Genomic DNA, 21818 nt, shown 5'->3' with positions numbered 1-21818 from the left:
CAGAAATTGATGAAGAAAGTTGTGGTGATCCTGGAACTCCTTTATATGGCTTACGTGACACAGATGGATTTTCCAATGGGAACATTTTGCGATTCCAGTGCCAATCTGGATTTGAACTGATTGGAGAAAAATCCCTTCTCTGTCAAGACAACAATCAGTGGTCAGCAAATGTACCAATTTGCATCTGTAAGTACCCCATTTTTACTACTTCTGTCAAGCATGTTTTTTTTTTGTCATGAGCCAGTGGAAAATATTGGAATATGAAATAAAATCTTGACACAAAGAAGTAATTTTGGCTTATCTGCAGCATTCCAGAGTGGACTTCTTTTGGATTCAGCTGGGTAGATTCAAGATAGTGATCAGTCCATCAGTACCTTTGCAGTCGTTTATTACTGAAATAGCTGCCACAATTGTCAATCAACTTGGAATTCAGACTTGGCGATCCCCCACTGGCTAAGGTACATAGCATAGATGAACGTATGAGATTAAATCCCCATCAAAACTGAGCAGCCATTGTTAGCTTCAGAGTCGCTGGTTTAGGGAAGGGTAAATTGCTCAGGATGCTCCAAATGATCACTATCCTGTTGCAAGTGCACATTTCTAGACCTTGGCTGACAAAGGATTGGGCTTAACTTCAAAGCCTTCTGCAATTAAATAGCCTGACGCTTGCTGTTGGGTTTCACCTAAGTACAGGCCACTTGTCAAAGCTACTACAGAGAAAACAGGCCAAAGGGATAATGTCCCATGAATAGCTTTAGGATAGAAAAGAAGCAAACAGACAGAAAATAAAATAAATAAAGTCAGAGTTGGTGTGACAGTGTAGTGTATTAGTTAACCAAAGGTGTGAAGTGGAGACACCAGTCTCAATGTGGGAGCGAACATTAGAGTAAGGCATTCAGGAGAGACAATTTTTTTTTGCTATCAAGAAGGAAATAACATTCGAGCGTCAATGACTTTAGCTGTTATTGTATATTGCTAGAATGGTGGTTACAGTGCTGCATTACGCCAGATTGGAATCAGATGCCGACCACTCCTCTTGGATCTTAGTTGTGAAGAAATAATAAAAATCAATACATATTTTTCAAACAAGTTCTTTGTTTTGACACTCTTAACATTTCCCCTTTTGTCTATCATCTGAAAGTGGTGATTCATGTTGCAGTTGGTTTCAGATACCCTGTAAGCTTTGATGTACCTCACTAAATGACTATTATTCTTGTGTGAACCAAATGGACTATTTGGTCCAGCACAGCCAAGATCAATTTTGTATTTAGCTGAAGTTGAAACAAGCACTTCCACTGCAACCAGGAAAAAAACCTGTATTTATTGAGCATTTTTTAAATAATGAAATACCCCAAGGTGCTTCACAGAAGAATTGCCAAAGTTTGATGCTGAGCTGGCTTTTAGGGCAGAGAGTTGGGGAGGTTTGGGAGGGAATTCTGGTCCAGAACTGAGCCGAGGAATCTTGGATTAGCTCTGGTCCCTCTCCTGAAATACATCTAAATGGTGACTTTCCTACCCTAACCAATGGGGAAGGAGACCTCATGATATATTGCACCATAAACAGGTGTGACCTGTTTAAAAAAGACGGGTGGCACTTGAATCCCAGGGGGACCAATATCCTGGCGGGAAGGTTGGCTAAGGCTACTGGTGAGACTTTAAACTAGAAAGGTTGGGGGGAGGGAATCGAAATGAGGGGACTGAGAGCGAGGAGGTTAGCTCGCAAATAGATAAGGAATGTAGACAGGGTAAGAGGGAGGTTAGACGAGTGAGGGAGAAGGGAAGTGCTCAGGCTGAAGGTCTGAGATGTGTCTATTTTAATGCCAGGAGTGTAGTGAATAAAGTGGATGAGCTTGGAGCGTGGATTGCTGCTTCGAATTGTGATGTGGTGGCCATTACGGAGACTTGGATGTCTCAGGGACAGGACTGGGTGCTTCAGGTGCCGGGTTTTAGATGTTTCAGGAAGGACAGGGAGGGAGGCAAGAGAGGGGGGGGAGTGGCACTGTTGATCAGGGATAGTGTCACGGCTGTAGAGAAGGTGGACGCCGTGGAGGGACTGACTACGGAATCTCTGTGGGTGGAGGTTAGGAACAGGAAGGGGTCGGTAACTTTGCTGGGTGTTTTCTATAGGCTGCCCAATAGTAACAGAGATGTTGAGGAGCAGATGGGGAAACAGATCCTGGAGAGATGTAGGAATAACAGAGTTGTCGTGATGGGAGATTTTAATTTCCCAAACATAGATTGGAATATCCCTAGGGCTAGGGGTTTGGATGGAGAGGAGTTTGTTAGGTGTGTCCAGGAGAGTTTCCTGACACAGTATGTGGATAAGCCTACTAGAGGAGAGGCTGTTCTTGATCTGGTGCTGGCTAATGAACCTGGACAGGTGGAGGATCTCTCGGTGGGTGAGCATCTTGGGGATAGCGATCATAATTCTATCTCCTTCACGATAGCATTGGAAAGAGATAGGGTCAGGCAGGCTAGGAAAGTGTTTCTCTGGAGTAAAGGGAAATACAGTGTCATCAGGGAGGAAATTAGACGGGTAAATTGGAAGGAGGCATTCTTGGGGAAAAGTGCCGAAGGAAAGTGGAGGATTTTCAAGGAATGTTTGTCTGGAGCTCTGCATGACAACGTTCTGATGAGACAGGGGGGTGTTGGTAGGGTACGGGAACCGTGGTGCACAAAGGTTGTGATGAACCTGGTAAATAAGAAAAGAGAGGCGTACAGAAGGTTCAGAGAGCTAGGAGGTGTTAAGGATTTAGAGGAGTATACGCGATGTAGGAAGGAGCTTAAGAAGGAAATTAGGAGAGCGAGAAGGGGTCATGAGAAGACCTTGGCGGGTAAGATTAAGGAGAATCCCAAGGCTTTCTACAAATATGTCAAGAGTAAAAGGATGAGATGTGAAGGCATAGGACCCTTAAAAGGTGAAGGGGGAAAAGTTTGTGCGGAACCGTTAGAAATGGCGGAGGTGCTTAATGAATACTTTACCTCGGTATTCACGGTGGAAAGGGATCTGGGTGGTTGTACTGCTGGATTGCGGAGGACAGAAAGGATCGAGCATGTGGACATAAAGAAAGAGGATGTGTTGGAACTATTGAATGGCATCAAGGTTGGTAAGTCGCCGGGACCGGATGGGATGTACCCCAGGTTACTGTGGGAGGCGAGGGAGGAGATTGCGGAGCCTTTGGCGATGATCTTTGCATCGTCGATGGAGACGGGAGAGGTTCCGGAGGATTGGAGGATTGCGGATGTGGTCCCTATATTCAAGAAAGGGAACAGGGACAGCCCGGGAAATTACCGACCGGTGAGTCTAACCTCAGTGGTTGGTAAGTTGATGGAGAGGATCCTGAGAGACAGGATTTATGATCATCTAGAGAAGTTTAGTATGATCAAAAGTAGTCAGCACGGCTTTGTCAGGGGCAGGTCGTGCCTTACGAGCCTGGTTGAGTTCTTTGAAAATGTGACCAAGCACATTGACGAAGGAAGAGCGGTGGATGTGGTCTATATGGACTTCAGCAAAGCGTTCGATAAGGTCCCCCATGCAAGACTTCTTGAGAAAGTGAGAGGGCATGGGATCCAAGGGGCTGTTGCCTTGTGGATCCAGAACTGGCTTGCCTGCAGAAGGCAGAGAGTGGCTGTGGAGGGGTCTTTCTCTGCATGGAGGTCAGTGACCAGTGGAGTGCCCCAGGGATCTGTTCTGGGACCCTTGCTGTTTGTCATTTTCATAAATGACCTGGATGAGGAAGTGGAGGGATGGGTTGGTAAGTTTGCTGACGACACCAAGGTAGGTGGTGTTGTGGATAGTTTGGAGGGATGTCAGAAGTTGCAGCGAGACATAGATAGAATGCAGGACTGGGCGGAGAAGTGGCAGATGGACTTCAACCCGGATAAGTGTGTGGTGATCCATTTTGGCAGATCCAATGGGATGGAGCAGCAGTATAAAATGAAGGGTACCATTCTTAGCAGTGTAGAGGATCAGAGGGACCTTGGGGTCCGGGTCCATAGGACTCTTAAATCGGCCTCGCAGGTGGAGGATGCGGTCAAGAAGGCGTATGGCGTACTAGCCTTCATTAATCGAGGGATTGAGTTTAGGAGTCGGGAGATAATGCTGCAGCTTTATAGGACCCTGGTTAGACCCCACTTGGAGTACTGCGCGCAGTTCTGGTCACCTCATTACAGGAAAGATGTTGAAGCCATTGAAAGGGTGCAGAGGAGATTTACAAGGATGTTGCCTGGATTGGGGGGCATGCCTTATGAGGATAGGTTGAGGGAGCTTGGTCTCTTCTCCCTGGAGAGACGAAGGATGAGAGGTGACCTGATAGAGGTTTACAAGATGTTGAGGGGTCTGGATAGGGTGGACTCTCAGAGGCTATTTCCAAGGGCTGAAATGGTTGCTACGAGAGGACACAGGTTTAAGGTGCTGGGGGGTAGGTACAGGGGGGATGTCAGGGGTAAGTTTTTCACTCAGAGGGTGGTGGGTGAGTGGAATCGGCTGACGTCGGTGGTGGTGGAGGCAAACTCGTTGGGGTCTTTTAAGAGACTTCTGGATGAGTACATGGGATTTAATGGGATTGAGGGCTATAGATAGGCCTAGAGGTGGGGATGTGATCGGCGCAACTTGTGGGCCGAAGGGCCTGTTTGTGCTGTGGCTTTCTATGTTCTATGTTCATATGAAGGTTTAATTCTGTTTCTTTTTCCACTAAAAAGGGGTAAACAAAATTGGGACTGAATTTAATGGGGCTTGCAGAAGCAGGATCTGAGCTTTTGGAGGAGGGGAGGAAAAGAGTGGGAGCCTGCCAAGAGAGGGCAGGTTACAGGACAACCCTTCTGTCCAGGGGTTAATTGTACCACATAAACAACCAAATAAGATCATCTTCCCACTATTGCTGTCAGGTTACCAATGCTGCGGGTACCCATGTTGGCTGGTTGACCACCTGGTAAATTCTGGTGACCTCACTGTGGGCTGGAGTGGGGGGCTTTGCTAATATGACCCAATGCTGGTGAGGCTAGGAATAGGAAGATAGTGCAGCTCAACACATGGCTAAACAGCTGGTGTAGGAGGGAGGGTTTCAGATATCTGGACCATTGGGGTTTCTTCCGGGGCAGGTGGGACCTGTACAAGAAGGACGGGTTGCATCTAAACTGGAAGGGCACAAATATTCTGGCCGGGAGGTTTGCTAGTGTCACACGGGAGGATTTAAACTAGTTTGGCAGGGGGGTGGGAACCAAAACAAAGGTGAATTAGCTGAAGGGGAACCAGAGAGTAGGGCCGGTAAGACTCAGAGAAACAGCAGGCAGGTTGGGATTGCTAATCAGAGAGGGTCTGGTGGACTGAAGTGCATTTGTTTCAATGCGAGAAGTGCAACAGGTAAGGCAGATGAACTTAGAGCTTGGATTAGTACTAGAAACTAAGATGTAGTTGCCATTACAGAGACTTGGTTAAGGGAAGGACAGGATTGGCAGCTTAACATTCCAGGATGCAGATGTTTCAGGCGGGATAGAGGGGGATGTAAAAGGGGTGGGGGAGTTGCACTACTGGTTAAGGAGAATATCACAGCTGTACTCCGGGAGAACACCTTGGAGGGCTCATACAGCGAGGCAATATGGGTAGAGCTCAGGAATAGGAAGAGTATAGTTACAATGTTGGGGGTTTACTACAGGCCACCCAACTGCCAGCGGGAGATTGAGGAACAGATATGTAGGCAGATTTTGGCAAGGTGTAAAAGTAGCAGGGTTGTTGTGGTGGGAGATTTTAATTTCCCCTATATTGACTGGGACACACTTAGTGCTAGGGGCATGGATGGGACAGAGTTTGTAAGGAGCATCCAGGAGGGCTTCCTGAAACAATGTGTAGATAGTCCAACGAGGGAAGGGGCCATACTGGACCTGGTATTGGGGAATGAGCCTGGCCAGGTGGTCGATGTTTCAGTAGGGGAGCAGTTCAGGAACAGTGACCACAATTCAGTAAGCTTTAAGGTATTGATTGATAAAGATCAGTGTAGCCCTCAAGTTAAGGTGCTAAACTGGGGGAAGGCTAATTACAACAATATTAGGCAGGAACTGAAGAATGTAGATTGGGGACAGATGTTTGAGGACAAATCAACATCAGGCATATGGAGACTTTCAAGTGCAAGTTGATAGGGATTCAGGACTGGCACATTCCTGTAAGGATGAAGGATAAGTATGGCAAGTTTTGGGAACCTTGGATAACGAGAGATATTGTGAGCCGAGTCAAAGAGAAAAAGGAAGCATTTGTCAAAGGTAGGAGGCTGGGAACACACGAAGCAAGTGTGGAATACAAGGAAAGTAGAAAGAAACTTAAGCAAGGAGTAAGAAGGGCTAAAAGGGGTCATTATATATGTATAAAAATCCCAAGGCTTTTTATACATATATAAAGAGCAAGAGGGTAGCCAGGGAGAGGGTTGGCCGACTCAAGGACAAGGGAGGGAATCTATGTGTGGAGCCAGAGGAAATAGGTGAGGTATTAAATGAGTACTTTGTGTCAGTATTCACCAAAGAGAAGGACTTGGTGGATGATGAGTCTGGGAAAGGATGTGTAGATAGTTTGAGTCATGTTGAGATCAAAAAGGAGGTGGTATTGGGGTTCTTGAGAAACATTAAGGTAGACAAGTCTCCAGAGCCTGATGGGATATACCCCAGAATACTGAGAGAGGCAAGGGAGGAAATTGCTGGGGCCTTGAGAGAAATCTTTGTATCCTCACTGGCAACAGGGGAGGTCCCAGAGGATTGGAGAATAGCCAATGTTGTTTAAGAAAGGTAGCAAGAGTAATCCAGGTAATTACAGGCCGGTGAGCCTTACATCAGTGTTAGGGAAATTATTGGAGAGGATTCTTCAAGACAGGATTTATTCCCACTTGGAAATAATGGACGTATTAGTGAGAGGCAACATGGTTCTGTGAAGGGGAGGTCATGTCTCACGAACCTGATCGAGTTTTTCGCGGAAGTGACGAAGATGATTGATGATTGATGAGGGTAGGGCAGTGGATGTTGTCTACATGGACTTCAGTAAGGCCTTTGACAAGGTCCCTCATGGCAGACTGGTGCAGAAGGTGAAGTCGCATAGGATCAGCGGTGAGCTGGCAAGGTGGATACAAAACTGGCTCGGTCAAAGAAGACAGAGGGTAGCAGTGGAAGGGTGCGTTTCTGAATGGAGGGCTGTGACAAGTGGTGTTCCTCAGGGATCAGTGCTGGGACCTTTGCTGTTTGTAATATATATAAATGATTTGGAGGAAAATGTAACTGGATTGATTAGTAAGTTTGCGGATGACACAAAGGTAGGTTGATTTGCGGATAGCGATGAGGACCATCAGAGGATACAGCAGGATGTAGATCAGTTGGAGACTTGGGCAGAGAGATGGCAGATGGAGTTTAATCCAGACAAATGTGAGGTCATGCATTTTGGAAGGTCTAATACAGATAGGAAATATACAGTAAATGGCAGAATCCTTGAGAGTATTGATAGGCAAAGGGATCTGGGTGGACAGGTACATAGGTCACTGAAAGTGGCAATGCAGGTGGAGAAGGTAGTCAAGAAGGCATACGACATGCTTGCCTTCATCGGCCGGGGTATTGAGTTTAAAAATTGGCCAGTCATGTTGCAGCTTTATAGAACCTTAGTTAGGTCGCACTTTGAATATAGTGTTCAATTCTGGTCGCCACACTACCAGAAGGATGTGGAGGCTTTGGAGAGGGTACAAAAAAGATTTACCAGGATGTTGCCTGGTATGGAGGGCATTAGCTATGAGGAGAGGTTGGAAAAACTTGGTTTGTTCTCACTGGAGCGACGGAGGTTGAGGGGAGACCTGATAGAAGTCTACCAGATTATGAGAGGTATGTCCAGAGTGGATAGTCAGAAGCTTTTTCCCAGGGTGGAAGAGTCAGTTACCAGGGGGCATAGGTTTAAAGGGCAAGTTTTAAAAGAGATGTACGAGGCAGATTTTTTACACAGAGAGTGGTGGCTGCCTGGAACTCGTTGCCGGGGGAGGTAGTGGAAGCGGATACGGTTGTGACTTTTAAGGGGCGTCTTGACAAGTACATGAATGAGATGGGAATAGAGGGATATGGTCCCTGGAAGGGTAGGGGGTTTTGGTTAAGTCGGGTAGCAGGCTTGGAGGGCCGAAGGGCTTGTTCCTGTGCTGTAATTTTCTTTGTTCTTTGGCCCATGAAGGGGTCCTCAGCAACAACAGCCAACCTCGTGTCAATTACCCTCACCAACCATTCCCTCCTCTCACCCAGGCCGGCCAGCCTGCATGCAAATCTCAGCAACCATCAGCCTTACTTACCTTGCAGTGACGGTGAAGTCCCTCACTGTTTCTCTCAACTGGGTGCTGTCCCTGCAGTGACCACCACTCCCGTGGCGCTGTTGGGACTAAAGTGTTCCCAGCTCTCTGGCCACCAACTTATAGACGGGTCTCTCGTCCCTCAAAGAAACCAAAGTTCCAAAAGAAGCTCATTAAGTTTCAGTTTTTAAGTTTATTTATTAGTGTCCCAAGTAGGCTTACATTAATACTGCAATGAAGTTACTATGAAAATCCCCTTGTTGCCACAGTGCCTATTCAGGCATAGAGGGAGAATTTATCATGGCCAATGCACCTAACCAGCATGTCTTTCAGAGCGTAAGAGGAAACCGGAGCACCCGATGAAACCCACGCAGACACAGGGAGAACATGCAGACTGCACACAGATAGTGACCCAAGTCGGGAATCGAACCCGGGTCCCTGGCTCTGTGAGGGAGCAGTACTAACCACTATATTGCCGTGCTGCCACCTGCATTACATGCCAGATGGACCTGAATTTCAGATGGGGCTCCCCCGAATGACTGAGACAGATTCGCTCTGGCTTTCAGGCCTGCTGTCAGAGCCAACATACCTCTGGCAAAATCCAGCCCTTGGATTCACACAATTTTTGTTTTTGTATCATTGCACTTTCCATTCTCTTTTTAAATGGTTTCCACATTGCACACTGGCAACATCACTTTCCTCGCATGAGACCTTGTGGGAGAAGCTGTTCAAGTGGATTCTGAGGCTCTTGCTTTTTACCAATCAAGTTGAATATAACTGCACTGCACTGTTCGAGGAGATGACAGCTCAGGTTTCCAGTAATGTTTCCCCAGTGCAACAAAGAGAAAAAGCAATTCGGCAAAGTGTGAGAGAGATCAATGAACAAGCTGCAAAGCTTGAGTCCTCAAATGATCTTGGCTCAATAATTCAAGTTTCTCATGTTAATTCAGTGCCTGCAACCAGTTCCCAACATTGTGTCAGAAATATTATGATCCAGCTGGTAGTCTAATCATGACATAGGTTAATTGTCTTTTATTATTTCACGGGATGTGGCTGTTGTTGGCTAGGCCAGCATTTGTCACCCACCTCGAATTGCCCTTGAGAAGGTGTTCTTATTATGACCATTCAATCAGTTTCAATTCTCCGATGTGACCATCCCATGTGGCCCTCAGAAGATTTAACTGGATAGTTTGCATAGGGGTTTATTGCAAAAAAATTAGGGGCTTAGAGCCTCGAAAGCTTGTGTGGCTTTTGCTACCAAATAAACCTGTTGGACTTTAACCTGGTGTTGTTAAACTTCTTACCTAGTTTGCATAGCCCATGGGGTAAGGACATGGAAGCAATGTTGGCCAGACTGAGTAAGGAGAGATATTTATTCTTTCCTAAAGGCCATTGTTTAAGTTTATTTATTTGTGTCACAAGTAGGCTTACATTAACACTGCAATTAAATGAATGTGAAAATCCCCTAGTTGCCACACTCCGGCGCGTGGTTGTGTACACTGAGGGAGAATTTAGCATGGCCATTGCACCTAACCGTCACGTTTTTTGGACTGTGAGAAGAAACAGGAGCACCCAGAGGAAACCCACGCAGCCATGGGGAGAATGTGCAGACTCTGCACAGATAGTGACCCAAGCTGGGAATTGAACCTGGGTCCCTGGTGCTGTGAAGCAGCAGTGCTAACCACTGTGCCACTATGCTGAACCAGTTGAGTTTTTTGCAATAATCTTACAGTTTTATGATCACCTATCTTGATACCATTTTTTAAAAAAAAAAACATTTTTCTTAAAACCACCCACCTTCACAAACTGATGGGATTTGAACTCATGGGCCCAGATTTTCATGTAGTTTTTGAAAATGTGGCTTGTTCACTTTTGCGGCGACCAAACTGCACACCCATCCCATATGTGACTTCGCCCAGAATGTTTGTGTACGTTGTGCAGTTTGCAAGCTGCGATGGAGTGCCAGATGTGGGCTAGTTAGAATGCTAATTTTGGTTCCCTGGCACAGTAACCGAAGTTTCAACATTGTTTAAAGACGACCAAAACTTCCACCCCTCACCACCTCAGCCCATCTGGCCCCAACCACAATCCCATTTAATACCCCTCACATTTCCCATGCCACCTCCATGCTCCCTCCGATCACTTATGCTCTCTCAAAACATTCATGCCCCCTCCCCCCCTCCATGTACCTCATGCATCCTCCATAGCCTCTGCCTCAATATCCACCATGTTACAGTCCTAAGGAACCATGCAATAACAATGGGAATTATTTTAAATGCATGGTTAAGAAAAACAAAACATGTGACAATATAATACAGCTCTCATTTTTAGGGCTTTCAAAACCCACACCAGTACTTGAAAGTAACGGGAGGAAATAAAATTTTCCAATGCCGATATCAACCTCAGAATAGGTTACATTCATTTTGCACCAAACGGCTTGCCGACTCCGGAAAAGGCCACCCAAAAATGGCGTGGGGTCAGGAAGGTTGAAGAAAATATTTCTCTTTTTGCTGGAAAAAGCAAAGTTCAGCATTTCACAAACCTGTTCACATCTCCATTGGAAGATGAAAGTCCAGCCCACAATCTCTCTATTATCATTCTAAGTCTCTGAGCAATTAGTCCAGTAACATAAATAGGGGGTTACACCACTCATGAAGATGGTTTTATGGTGCAGTCGATCCCTTCCTCTAAGCCAGAAGCTCTGGGTTTGAGTCCCACCCCAGGATTTAATGGCCAAGGAAGCTGTGTTCGCAATGTGGCCAACAGGTTGAGTATCAACCTGCAAAAATTCTTTTAACCCACACCAATGGCAGACAGTAAGAGCAAGAGAAGAGTCCTGGTCAGCCATGCTTGGTGTGGAGTGGTGCCCCTCAATCTATAAACCGCAGGTGACAGGCTGGCATCCTGTTCCAGAAAAAAAATCGGTATGTAATCAGATGAAAGTGTGTCTTATGTGCCACTAGGTACAAGAAGAGAAAAAACAAAATAACACCACTTATGTATCTTGAGCATCAGCACTATGTGAACTCATGGACCATGATATTCATATGGGGAATTAAGGTGGAAAGGACATTGAAGCAAATGGTCATGCCAAATGGGAGTAATATATCCACCTGATTCTATTCCAGCTCTTGTACTGATGAAACATTTTACAGGCAAAAATTGAAGTGCAATGAAGTCCACTTTATTCAAATCAAAGAATAATTTTTTTTTACAAATGTTTTTGGTTACATCTAATAGAGTTTCAAAACACACCGCTGTAATAATTTGCATTTCTTTGTATTTAAACCGTGACTTCAAATTTCTAGTTTTGAACCATTTAAATCAGAAGCTAAATTAACCCAAATTACTTCTACATATGTCAGACTTCAAATGATAGTCTGGAAGAAGAATGGTTTAGTGCCAGCCTTTAATTGTGCAGGCAGATTTGTACCATGGAATCATGCCTGCTCTGAATTGCCGTAAGCCGTCCAAACTAATTTAACTTAAACGTTAATAGCCATCAGAGGGAGTAAATTTTCCTGCCATATGCCTAAACTGGATACAGTCCCAGGTCTCAGTTGTGAAAAGGCTTTGTTCCAACTTACTGTACCACTGAATTCATCCATGGTTCATGACTGGCGGCATTATTTTAGCTGACATTAAATTAGTTTTTCTGGTAAATGAAGAGTATTTCAATCTTTTATGACACATGCTTATTTTAGTGTATTATGTTTATGAATAAAAATTATTTAGGATGCAGCCAAGAATCTAGATTGTCTTTTTTTGTATTGTGGTCTGTTCTATTTGTGATTACTGATGAGCCATTCTCGTTTTAATGGGCTAAAATCCAGAATGCATTAACAGTAAATATGAAGTATTGAGAAGTGCTTCAAATGTAACTTGTATTCTGATTTCTACATGCCTGAAGGCTGCATAGGTTGCCAAGTATAAACCTGAACATTATCTGCTGCTGACTTTTCAATCCGTTAGAATTGTGGATTTCAGGTGTAGCAATCCTTGAAGTTAGATATACACCACATGACAGAAAAGGCAGTAACCCTAAGATTGATTGGATTATATTTGACAGATTTTGCTGCTTCCAAATGGGCAATTTTGGAATGAACTCAGTGTGGTAGTTTAATAATGAAGCAGCATGAGACAGCATTATCCCATTTATGTGCTATCAGCTATTTCTAGCTGGTGGAAGAAGATGTGAAAAAGAAAGCAAGTTAACCTTGCGGTTGTATTTCATGGAATGAGTTGCACACTATAGTTTTGACAGTTGCCTTTGCAAAGACAACTTGCTAGTCATTATGCCAGCTAGCAACATTATCTGAGTGCAATATATTCAGTTTTCTTCCACTATAAACACTTGAATAATTCATTAAAACAGTGTGGTGCCATTATACCAAGTGCTTTACATGTTAATAATTCCTTCTAAATGGATGCTTCCAATTTTCTAGGAACCTAAATGTGATACTTTTCTGAATGTAACATGTTTGATTTTATGTTTGCAGTTCCTTGTCTGTCTAACTTCACTGCGCCAGTGGGAACAGTCCTGTCACCTGACTACCCCGAAGGCTATAGCAATAACATGAACTGTGTCTGGCTAATTGTTGCAGTACGAGGGAGTCGGATTCATCTTTCCTTCAATGATTTTGACCTGGAATCTCAGTTTGACTTTCTTGCAGTTAAAGATGGGGAATCAGTTGATTCGCCTCTGCTGGGAACATTCAGTGGGTCAGAAGTTCCTTCACATCTCACCAGCAACGGTCACATCCTACGCCTGGAATTTCAGGCTGACCACTCCATGTCTGGACGAGGATTTAACATCACATACAGCAGTAAGTTTATTTTTCAAATTTGATGATTGAGGGCACCACATTAAGTAACCCACAAACTCTTAAAATTTAAATTTGGTTTGAAAACTCGATTGTTCAATGGACAATGTAAATAATTGTAACTTGGCGTGACTGGTGAATGCAATAATGTGCAATTATAAATGGGGTGAATGTTAAAAGTTTTATCTATGCAAGAAGCTCCTTGGAAAACAATATAGTTTGAATATATATTTAATATCTGCTTTTTAATTTTTTTTATTCTCTTGTGGGACTTGGTGATTGCTGCTGGCTGGCCAGCATTTATTGCCCATCATTAGTTGCCCTTGAACTGAATGGCTTGCTCGGCCATTTCAGAGGGCAGTTGAGGGTCAACCACATTGCTGTGGCTCTGGAGTCACATGTAGACCAGACCTGGTAAGGATGGCATTATGGAACCGGATGGATTTTTCTGACAGCTGACAATAGTTACACGGTCATCAGTAGATTCTTAATTCCAGATTTTTTTATTGAATTCAAATTCCACCAACTGCCGTGGTGGGATTCGAACCTGGGTCCCCAGAACATTAGCTGAGTTTCTGGATGAATAGTGTAGTGATATTCACAGCATTAAATCTCAAGAGATGCAGGGATCAGCAGATCAGCAATGCAGCCCAGTTGACAACACAGAAAATGGCCACAAGTTCAATCAGCCTACACTGATATTGAGATGCCACATAAGCCTTCTGTCACCCTATTGACTTCAACTGATTCTATCAGCATAATTTTCTATTCTTTTCTCCATCATTTTGTTTTACTTCTTAAGAATATTAGAAAAAGGTGCGTGTTAGTGGTCATTTAGATGCTATTCCAATTAAATGCATTGTGTGTCTAACTTGCCATCATTTTTCCCTTGGCTTATATCCTATAAACTTCAGTTTGTGTAAGTGCGACTGCACTTACTTTACACCATTTACAGCTGCAGTTAGTTGCTTAATAAGCAATACTAGATTGCATTGATACTCTTACAGGAAAGATCTAAGTAGTAGTTGACATTCAAAGTTCATTATCTTTTTTTGAGACTTTTGGTTGTGGTAGGAAGTACCACGAAAAGGTTGTCGGTGGCATTATTGCATTCTTTGGAATGATATTAACTCTGACATTTGTCAAGTTGACTTGCGCTTAATACCAATAGTTTTGCCAAAGGCTTTTCTTTCTTAATGGCTTTCTCATTCTGCTTCTTTTGATTCAAGTGAATGTAGCTTGTCCAGTTGTGGACACTGTCAGAGCAGAAATCATATTCTGATCAGTTCCTTGCAACAATAATCATGATGTAGATATGTTGCACAGTAAAAGGAAATAGGATAAGGTGGCAACTAATCTGATGCTAAGCATAATGTGCAAAGTATAATTCACCATGTATTTTGATATCAGATACATAATTTTAAATTTGGGCTCGTTTTATTTACATTTGTGCAGTGTTTTACTTCATTTGACTTGCAAAAATCTCCAGAAACATTGGAGCTATGGCATTGGTCAACCATAGGATTCTGACAGTGCAGAAGAGGCCATTCAGCCCATCAAGTCTGTGCCGACTCTCTGACAGAGCATCTTAACCAGGCCCTATTCCCCACCCGATCCCCGTAACCCCACACATTTCCCATGGCTAATCCATCCAACAATAAAGAACTTCAGCTACATCCTGCCCCAGAATAAACAGCACTGTCATATTACCCATTAAGCTCAATTGTCTCTATGTTCCTGCCCAAGTTGAGGTCCTAGTTCACAGAATTTGATGTAAAAGTGGTGGAAGCACCACAAATATCCCATTTGTCAAGAATGGGAGAGCTCACCATGTTCGTACAAAAGACAAAGCTGATGCATCTGGAATCATCTTCAATCAGAAGCGTGAAGCAGATGGTCCATCTCAGCCTCCTGCTGATGTCCCTAACATCACAGATGTCAGCCTTCAGCCAATTTGATGCACTCCACATGATACCACGAAATAGCTGATGGTATTGGATGCAGCAAATGTAATTGGATCGGACAAAATCCCAGGAGCAGTGGTGCGCCTAATAAAGGTCTTCCTGCATAAATAGAACATTGGCATCTACCTGACAATATAGAAAATTGCTCAGGTATGCCCTGTCCACAAAAAGCAGGACAAATCCAACCCGACCAATTATCACCCCACCAGTCTACTCTCAATCATCAGCAAAATGATTGAAGCTATCATCAGCAGTACTATCAAGTAGCATTTATGCTACTGATGCTGAGTATGGGTTCCGTCAGGGTCACTAGACTCCTGACTTCGTTACAACATTGGTCCAAACTTATACAGAAAGGCTGAACTCTCAAAGTGGGATGAGAGTGACTGCACTTGACATTAAGACAGCACTTGAACATGTCTAGTAGCCTGAGATAAATTTGTCATTGGAAATTGGACAGAACTGGTTAGAGCCATACCGAGTACAATCAAAGAAGCTTGTGGTTGTTGGAGGAAAGTTATCTCAGTCCCAGGATGCCACTGCAGGAGTTCCTCAGTGTTTGAGGCCAAAACACCTTCTGATGCATCAATGACCTTCCATTCACCATAAAGTCTGAAATGGAGATGTTTGTAGATGATTACATAATGTTCAGTACAGTTTGTGACTCATCAGACACTGAATCAGTCCACGTCCACATGCAACAGGACTTGAACAATATTCAGGCTTGCTCTGATTAGTGTCAAATACCACTCATGCCACACAAGTGTCAGGCAAACACCTTCACCAACAAGAGAGAATGTCACCATCTCCCCTTGACATTCAATGGCATTACGTTCACTCAGTCCCCTGCTAACAATGCCCTGGGGTTACCATTGACTAGAAACATAATTGGGCCAGCCATATAAATACTGTAACTACAAGAGCAGGTCAAAGGCTAGGAATTTGATGGTGAGTAAATCACCTCCAGACTGCCCATAACCTGTCTATCGTACAAGTCAGGGGTGATGGACTACTCTCCTTGCCTGGAGGAGCCTATCTCCAATAACATCTACGAAGATCAACACCATCCAATACAAAGCAATCCACTTGGTCGGCATCCTATGCTCCACCTTAAAAATTCATTCCCTCCACCACCGGCGCACAGTGGCGGCAATGTGTACCATCTACAGAATGCATATCAGTAACTCAGCAAGGATCCTACAGCCACACCTTCCAAACACATGTCCTTCTAGATGGTAGAAGTAATCAAAACACCACCGCATGCAAACTCCCCTCCAAGGCAAATTCTATCATGATTTGGAATGGAGTAATATCACCTTTCCTTCACTGTTGTTGGATCAAAATCCTGGAGCTCCCTTTGTAATAGCATTGTGGGTATCCATGCATTATATGGACTGTAGTGGTTCAAGAACATGGTTTACCACCACTTTCTCAGGGTAATAATGGATGGCTAATAAATGCTGATTTTGCCAGTATTAGCTTGCATCCCACGAAAAAGCACAAAAAATTTTACTTAATTTCACCCAAACTGTAATCTTTAGATTCTTCCCTAAGATCCGTCTTTGGGCCCATTTTTCTCGAGGATCTATATCCCAGCCCTTGGTGCCATCTGTCTATTTTTGCAATTTTGATGTCCAATTCCCCCTTTCTCCAACTGCTTTTGACTCCTCCAGTCTCTCTGTAATTTAAGAGAACTGGGGCGATATCCAGGAATGAATGATCTGCCAAAAATGCTCCAACCAAGTCTCAGGAAGTCTGAAACTGTTACTTTCTGCATCCACCACTGATTATATACCATGATTCCATCCTCTGCCCATAACTCTCAGGCTGAACAAGACTATTGACATTAGCATCTTATTTCAAGCCAACTTTCTGATCCTATATGTTCTCCAACTCCTGTCTTATAAGACCTTCTGAAAAATTCACCTCTTTGACCAAGCATTCACTTATCCATAAGACCATATGATATAGGATTAGAATTTGGCCATTTGGCCCAACAGGTTTGCTGCACCATTTGATCATGGCTGATAAGTTTCTCAACCCCTTTCTCCCACCTTTTCCTCACAACCTTTGATCCCCTTGCCAATCAAGAACTTATCTATCACTGTCTTAAATACACTCAAAGACCTGGCCTCCACAGCCTCCTGTGGCAATGAATTTTATAGATTCACCACTCTCTGGCTAAACATATTCCTCCTCATCTCAGTTCTAAAGGGTCGTCCCTTTACTCTGAGGCTACGTCCTTGGATCCTAGTCTCTCCAATTAATGGTAACATCTCCCCTATGTCCACTCTATCCAGGCCTTTCAGTATTCTGTTAGTTTCAATTAGATCCCCCTCATACTTCTAGACTCCATTGAATACAGACCCAGAGTCCTCAAACGCTCCTCATACATCAAGCTTTTTGTTCTCGAGGTCATTCTCGTGAACCTTCTCTGGACCTTTCCAAGGCCAGCACATCCTTAGATTATGTGGTCCAAAATTGCTCACAATACTCCAAATGTGGTCTGACCAGAGCCGTATAAAGCCTCTGCAGTACATCCCTGCTTTTGTATTCTAGTCCTCTCAAAACGAATGCTAATGTTGCATTTGCCTTCCTAACTACCTGCAAGTTAACCTTAAGAGAATCCTGAACTAGGACTACCTTTGCGCTTTTGATTTCTGAATTCTCTCCCCATTTAGAAAATAGTCTATGTCTCTATTCTTCCTGCCAAAGTGCACAACCTCACACTTTCCCACTTTGTATTCCATCTTCCACTTCTTTGCTCACTCACCTAATTTGTCCGAGTCCTTCTGCAGCCTCCCCACTTCCTCAATGCTACCTGTCCCTCCACCTACCTTTATATTATCTCCAAACTTAGCCACAATGCCCTCAGTTCCTTCATCTCGATCATTGATGTACAAAGTGAAAAGTTGTGGTCCCAACACTGACCCCTGTGAAACTCCACTAATCACCGGCTGACATCCTGAAAAGGACCCTCTTATCCCCACTCTTCTGCCAATCGGCCAATCTTCGACCCATTGCCTGTGTGGCACCTTGTCAAAGGCCTTCTGAAAATCCAAGTAGATAACATCCACCAGCTCTCCTTAATCTAACCTGCTCATTAGCTTCTCAAATAATTCAAACAAAAATGGACAGTTGGTGTCTCAGTGAGGGAGTGCTGCTCGGGCTGCAGTAGAGTGTGACAGTTGGTGTCTCAGTGAGGGAGTGCTGCTCGGGCTGCAGTGGAGAGTGACAGTTGGTGTCTCAGTGAGGGAGTGCTGCTCGGGCTGCAGTAGAGTGTGACAGTTGGTGTCTCAGGGAGTGCTGCTCGGGCTGCAGTAGAGTGTGACAGTTGGTGTCTCACTGTGGGAGTGCTGCTCGGGCTGCAGTAGAGTGTGACAGTTGGTGTCTCACTGTGGGAGTGCTGCTCGGGCTGCAGTAGAGTGTGACAGTTGGTGTCTCAGTGAGGGAGTGCTGCTCGGGCTGCAGTAGAGTGTGACAGTTGGTGTCTCAGTGAGGGAGTGCTGCTCGGGCTGCAGTGGAGAGTGACAGTTGGGGAAGTGTGGGGAAGTTTTTTTTTTTTTTCTTTTTTTCTTGCTGGTAATGGCTTCAGGGATGGCAGTTCAGGCAGTATGCTGCATCTCCTGTGGGATGTATGTGGTGAGGAAATCCAGTAGTGTTTCAGGAGATTTTAGTTGTAAGAAGTGCATTAGATTGCAGCTTCTGGAGAAGCGTGTAAAGGAGCTGGAAGGGGAGGTAGAGGAACTCCGCATAATTCGGGAGGCGGAGGTGGAAGTTGATAGGAGTTATAGAGAAATAGTAACTCCTAGAAATGAGGCTTGGGTCAGTGCCAGGAGGAGGGGTAAGAAGCAATCGGGAAGACAATCCCCTGGGGCGGTTCCCCTCCATAATAGGTTTTCGGTGCTGGAGGCTACAGTTGAGGAGGAATCAACTGAGCATAGAGAGCAGATCTCTGGGGGTGAGCCGAGTGAGAAAGCTCAGGTGGTTAGGGGCTGTAAAAGACTGGGCCTTGTGATTGGGGACTCCACAATTAAGGGGACAGATAGGAGGGTCGGAACTAAAGGTAGGGACTCAGGGTTGGTGTGTTGCCTACCAGGGGCTGGGGTCCGGGATGTGTCTGACAGGGTATTCAGGACTCTTAGGGGGGAGGGAGATAAACCACAAGTTATTGTACATGTGGGGACACACGACATAGGGAGGATAGGGGAAGGGGATATTAGGCAGGGATTTATGGAGTTGGGGTGGAAACTAAAGGCCAAGACTGACAGAGTGGTTATCTCTGGACTCTTGCCTGTACCACGGGATAGTTTAGAGAGGAATAGGGAGAGGGAAGGTTTGAATTCATGGCTGAGGGGATGGTGCAGGAGGGAGGGGTTCAGGTACTTAAGCAATTGGGGCTCGTACTGGGGAAGGTGTGACCTCTATGAGAAGGATGGTCTACACCTTAATCAGAAGGGGACCAATATCCTGGGGGGTAAATTTGCTAAGGCCATGCAAGGAGGTTTAAACTGATTCGGGGGGGGGGAGGGATCCTGAGTAGTGGGGCTGAAAGTGAGGGATGCATGGATGGGGACTGCAATGCACGGCATTGCAGAGGTGGGGTGGAGCAGGGTTTGAAATGTGTATACTTCAATGCCAGGAGTATTCGCAATAAAGTGGGTGAACTTGCAGCGTGGATCAGTACCTGGGACTTCGATGTTGTGGCTATTTCAGAGACATGGATAGAGCAGGGGCAGGAATGGATGCTGCAGGTCCCGGGGTTCAAATGTTTTAGTCGAAGTAGGGAAGGAGGTAGAAGAGGGGGAGGGGTAGCATTATTGGTCAGAGATTGTATCACAGTGTCAGAGAGGAGGTTTGATGAGGACTTATCTGTTGAGGTAGTATGGGCGGAGATTAGAAATAGGAGAGGAGAGGTCACCCTGTTGGGAGTCTTTTATAGACCTCCTAAAAGTTCTAGAGAGGTTGAGGAAAGGATTGCGGAGTCAATCCTGCTTAGGAGTGAAAGTAATAGGGCAATTGTTATGGGAGATTTTAACTTGACTAATATTGACTGGAATTGTTATAGCTCTAGCTCGTTAGAGGGGTCAGTTTTTGTTCAAAGCGTGCAGGAAGGTTTTTTGACTCAGTATGTAGACAGGCCAACTAGAGGTGAGGCTATATTGGATCTGGTGCTGGGAAATGAGCCAGACCAGGTGCTAGACTTGGAAGTTGGTGTGCATTTTGGTGATAGTGACCACAATTCGGTTACGTTCACCTTAGTGATGGAAAGGGATAGGCATGAACCTCGGGCCAGTGGTTTTAGCTGGGGGAAGGGTAATTATGAGGCTATTAGGAGAGAATTAGGAAACATAGGTTGGACTAGGAGATTACAGGGACTGGGAACGTCCGACATGTGGAGTTTTTTCAAGGAGCAGCTACTGCGAGTCTGTGATAGGTATGTCCCTGTCAGGCAAGGAGGAATTGGTAGGGCTAGGGAACCGTGGTGCACCAAAAAAGTTTCTTTGTTGGTTAAAAAGAAAAAGGAGGCTTATGTTCGGATGAGACGTGAGCACTCGGGTAGTGCACTAGAAAGCTTTAGATTGGCTAAGAGGGAGTTGAAGAGCGAGCTTAGAAGGGCTAAAAGGGGACATGAGAAGACTTTGGCGGATAGGGTTAAAGAGAATCCTAAGGCGTTCTATAGGTATGTCAAGAACAGAAGGTTGGTTAGGGCAAGTTTAGGGCCAGTTATAGATGGCAGAGGGAAGTTATGTGTGGAACCGGAGGAGATTGGTGAAGCATTGAACCAATATTTCTCTTCGGTGTTCACGCAAGGGGACATGAATATAGCTGAGGAGGACACTGGGTTGCAAGGGAGTAGAATAGACAGTATTACAGTTGATAAGGAGGATGTGCAGGATATTCTGGAGGGTCTGAAAATAGATAAATCCCCTGGTCCGGATGGGATTTATCCAAGGATTCTCTGGGAGGCAAGAGAAGTGATTGCAGAGCCTCTGGCTCTGATCTTCAGGTCGTCGTTGGCCTCTGGTATAGTACCAGAAGATTGGAGGTTAGCGAATGTTGTCCCATTGTTTAAGAAGGGGAACAGAGACTTCCCCGGGAATTATAGACCGGTGAGTCTCACTTCTGTTGTCGGCAAGATGTTGGAAAAAATTATAAGGGATAGGATTTATAGTTATTTGGAGAGTAATGAATTGATAGGTGATAGTCAGCATGGTTTTGTGGCAGGTAGGTCGTGCCTTACTAACCTTATTGAGTTTTTTGAGAAAGTGACCAAGGAGGTGGATGGGGGCAAGGCAGTGGACGTGGTATATATGGATTTTAGTAAGGCGTTTGATAAGGTTCACCATGGTAGGCTTCTGCAGAAAATGCAGATGTATGGGATTGGGGGTGATCTAGGAAATTGGATCAGGAATTGGCTAGCGGATAGGAAACAGAGGGTGGTGGTTGATAGTAAATATTCATCATGGAGTGCGGTTACAAGTGGTGTACCTCAGGGATCTGTTTTGGGGCCACTGCTGTTTGTAATATTTATTAATGATCTGGATGAGGGTATAGTTGGGTGGATTAGCAAATTTGCTGATGACACCAAAGTCGGTGGTGTGGTAGACAGTGAGGAAGGGTGTCGTAGTTTGCAGGAAGACTTAGACAGGTTGCAAAGTTGGGCCGAGAGGTGGCGGATGGAGTTTAATGCGGAGAAGTGTGAGGTAATTCACTTTGGTAGGAATAACAGATGT

General features: G+C 44.8%; 1 protein-coding gene across 1 annotated transcript in view; it reads left to right on the top strand.

Moving 5' to 3' along the window:
- The window catches only part of csmd3b (CUB and Sushi multiple domains 3b), a 1683329-nt gene that overhangs the window by 1205358 nt on the left and 456153 nt on the right, over positions 1-21818 (top strand). The window contains exons 13-14 of the mRNA XM_078215503.1: positions 4-186; positions 12794-13120. Coding sequence (XP_078071629.1) covers positions 4-186; positions 12794-13120 — 510 coding nt within the window. The remainder of the gene's footprint in view (positions 1-3; positions 187-12793; positions 13121-21818) is intronic.

The sequence above is a fragment of the Mustelus asterias genome, chromosome 7 (genome assembly GCF_964213995.1).
Source record: "Mustelus asterias chromosome 7, sMusAst1.hap1.1, whole genome shotgun sequence".
NCBI lineage: Eukaryota > Metazoa > Chordata > Chondrichthyes > Carcharhiniformes > Triakidae > Mustelus > Mustelus asterias.
This window is presented reverse-complemented; position numbering and strand designations above follow the sequence as displayed.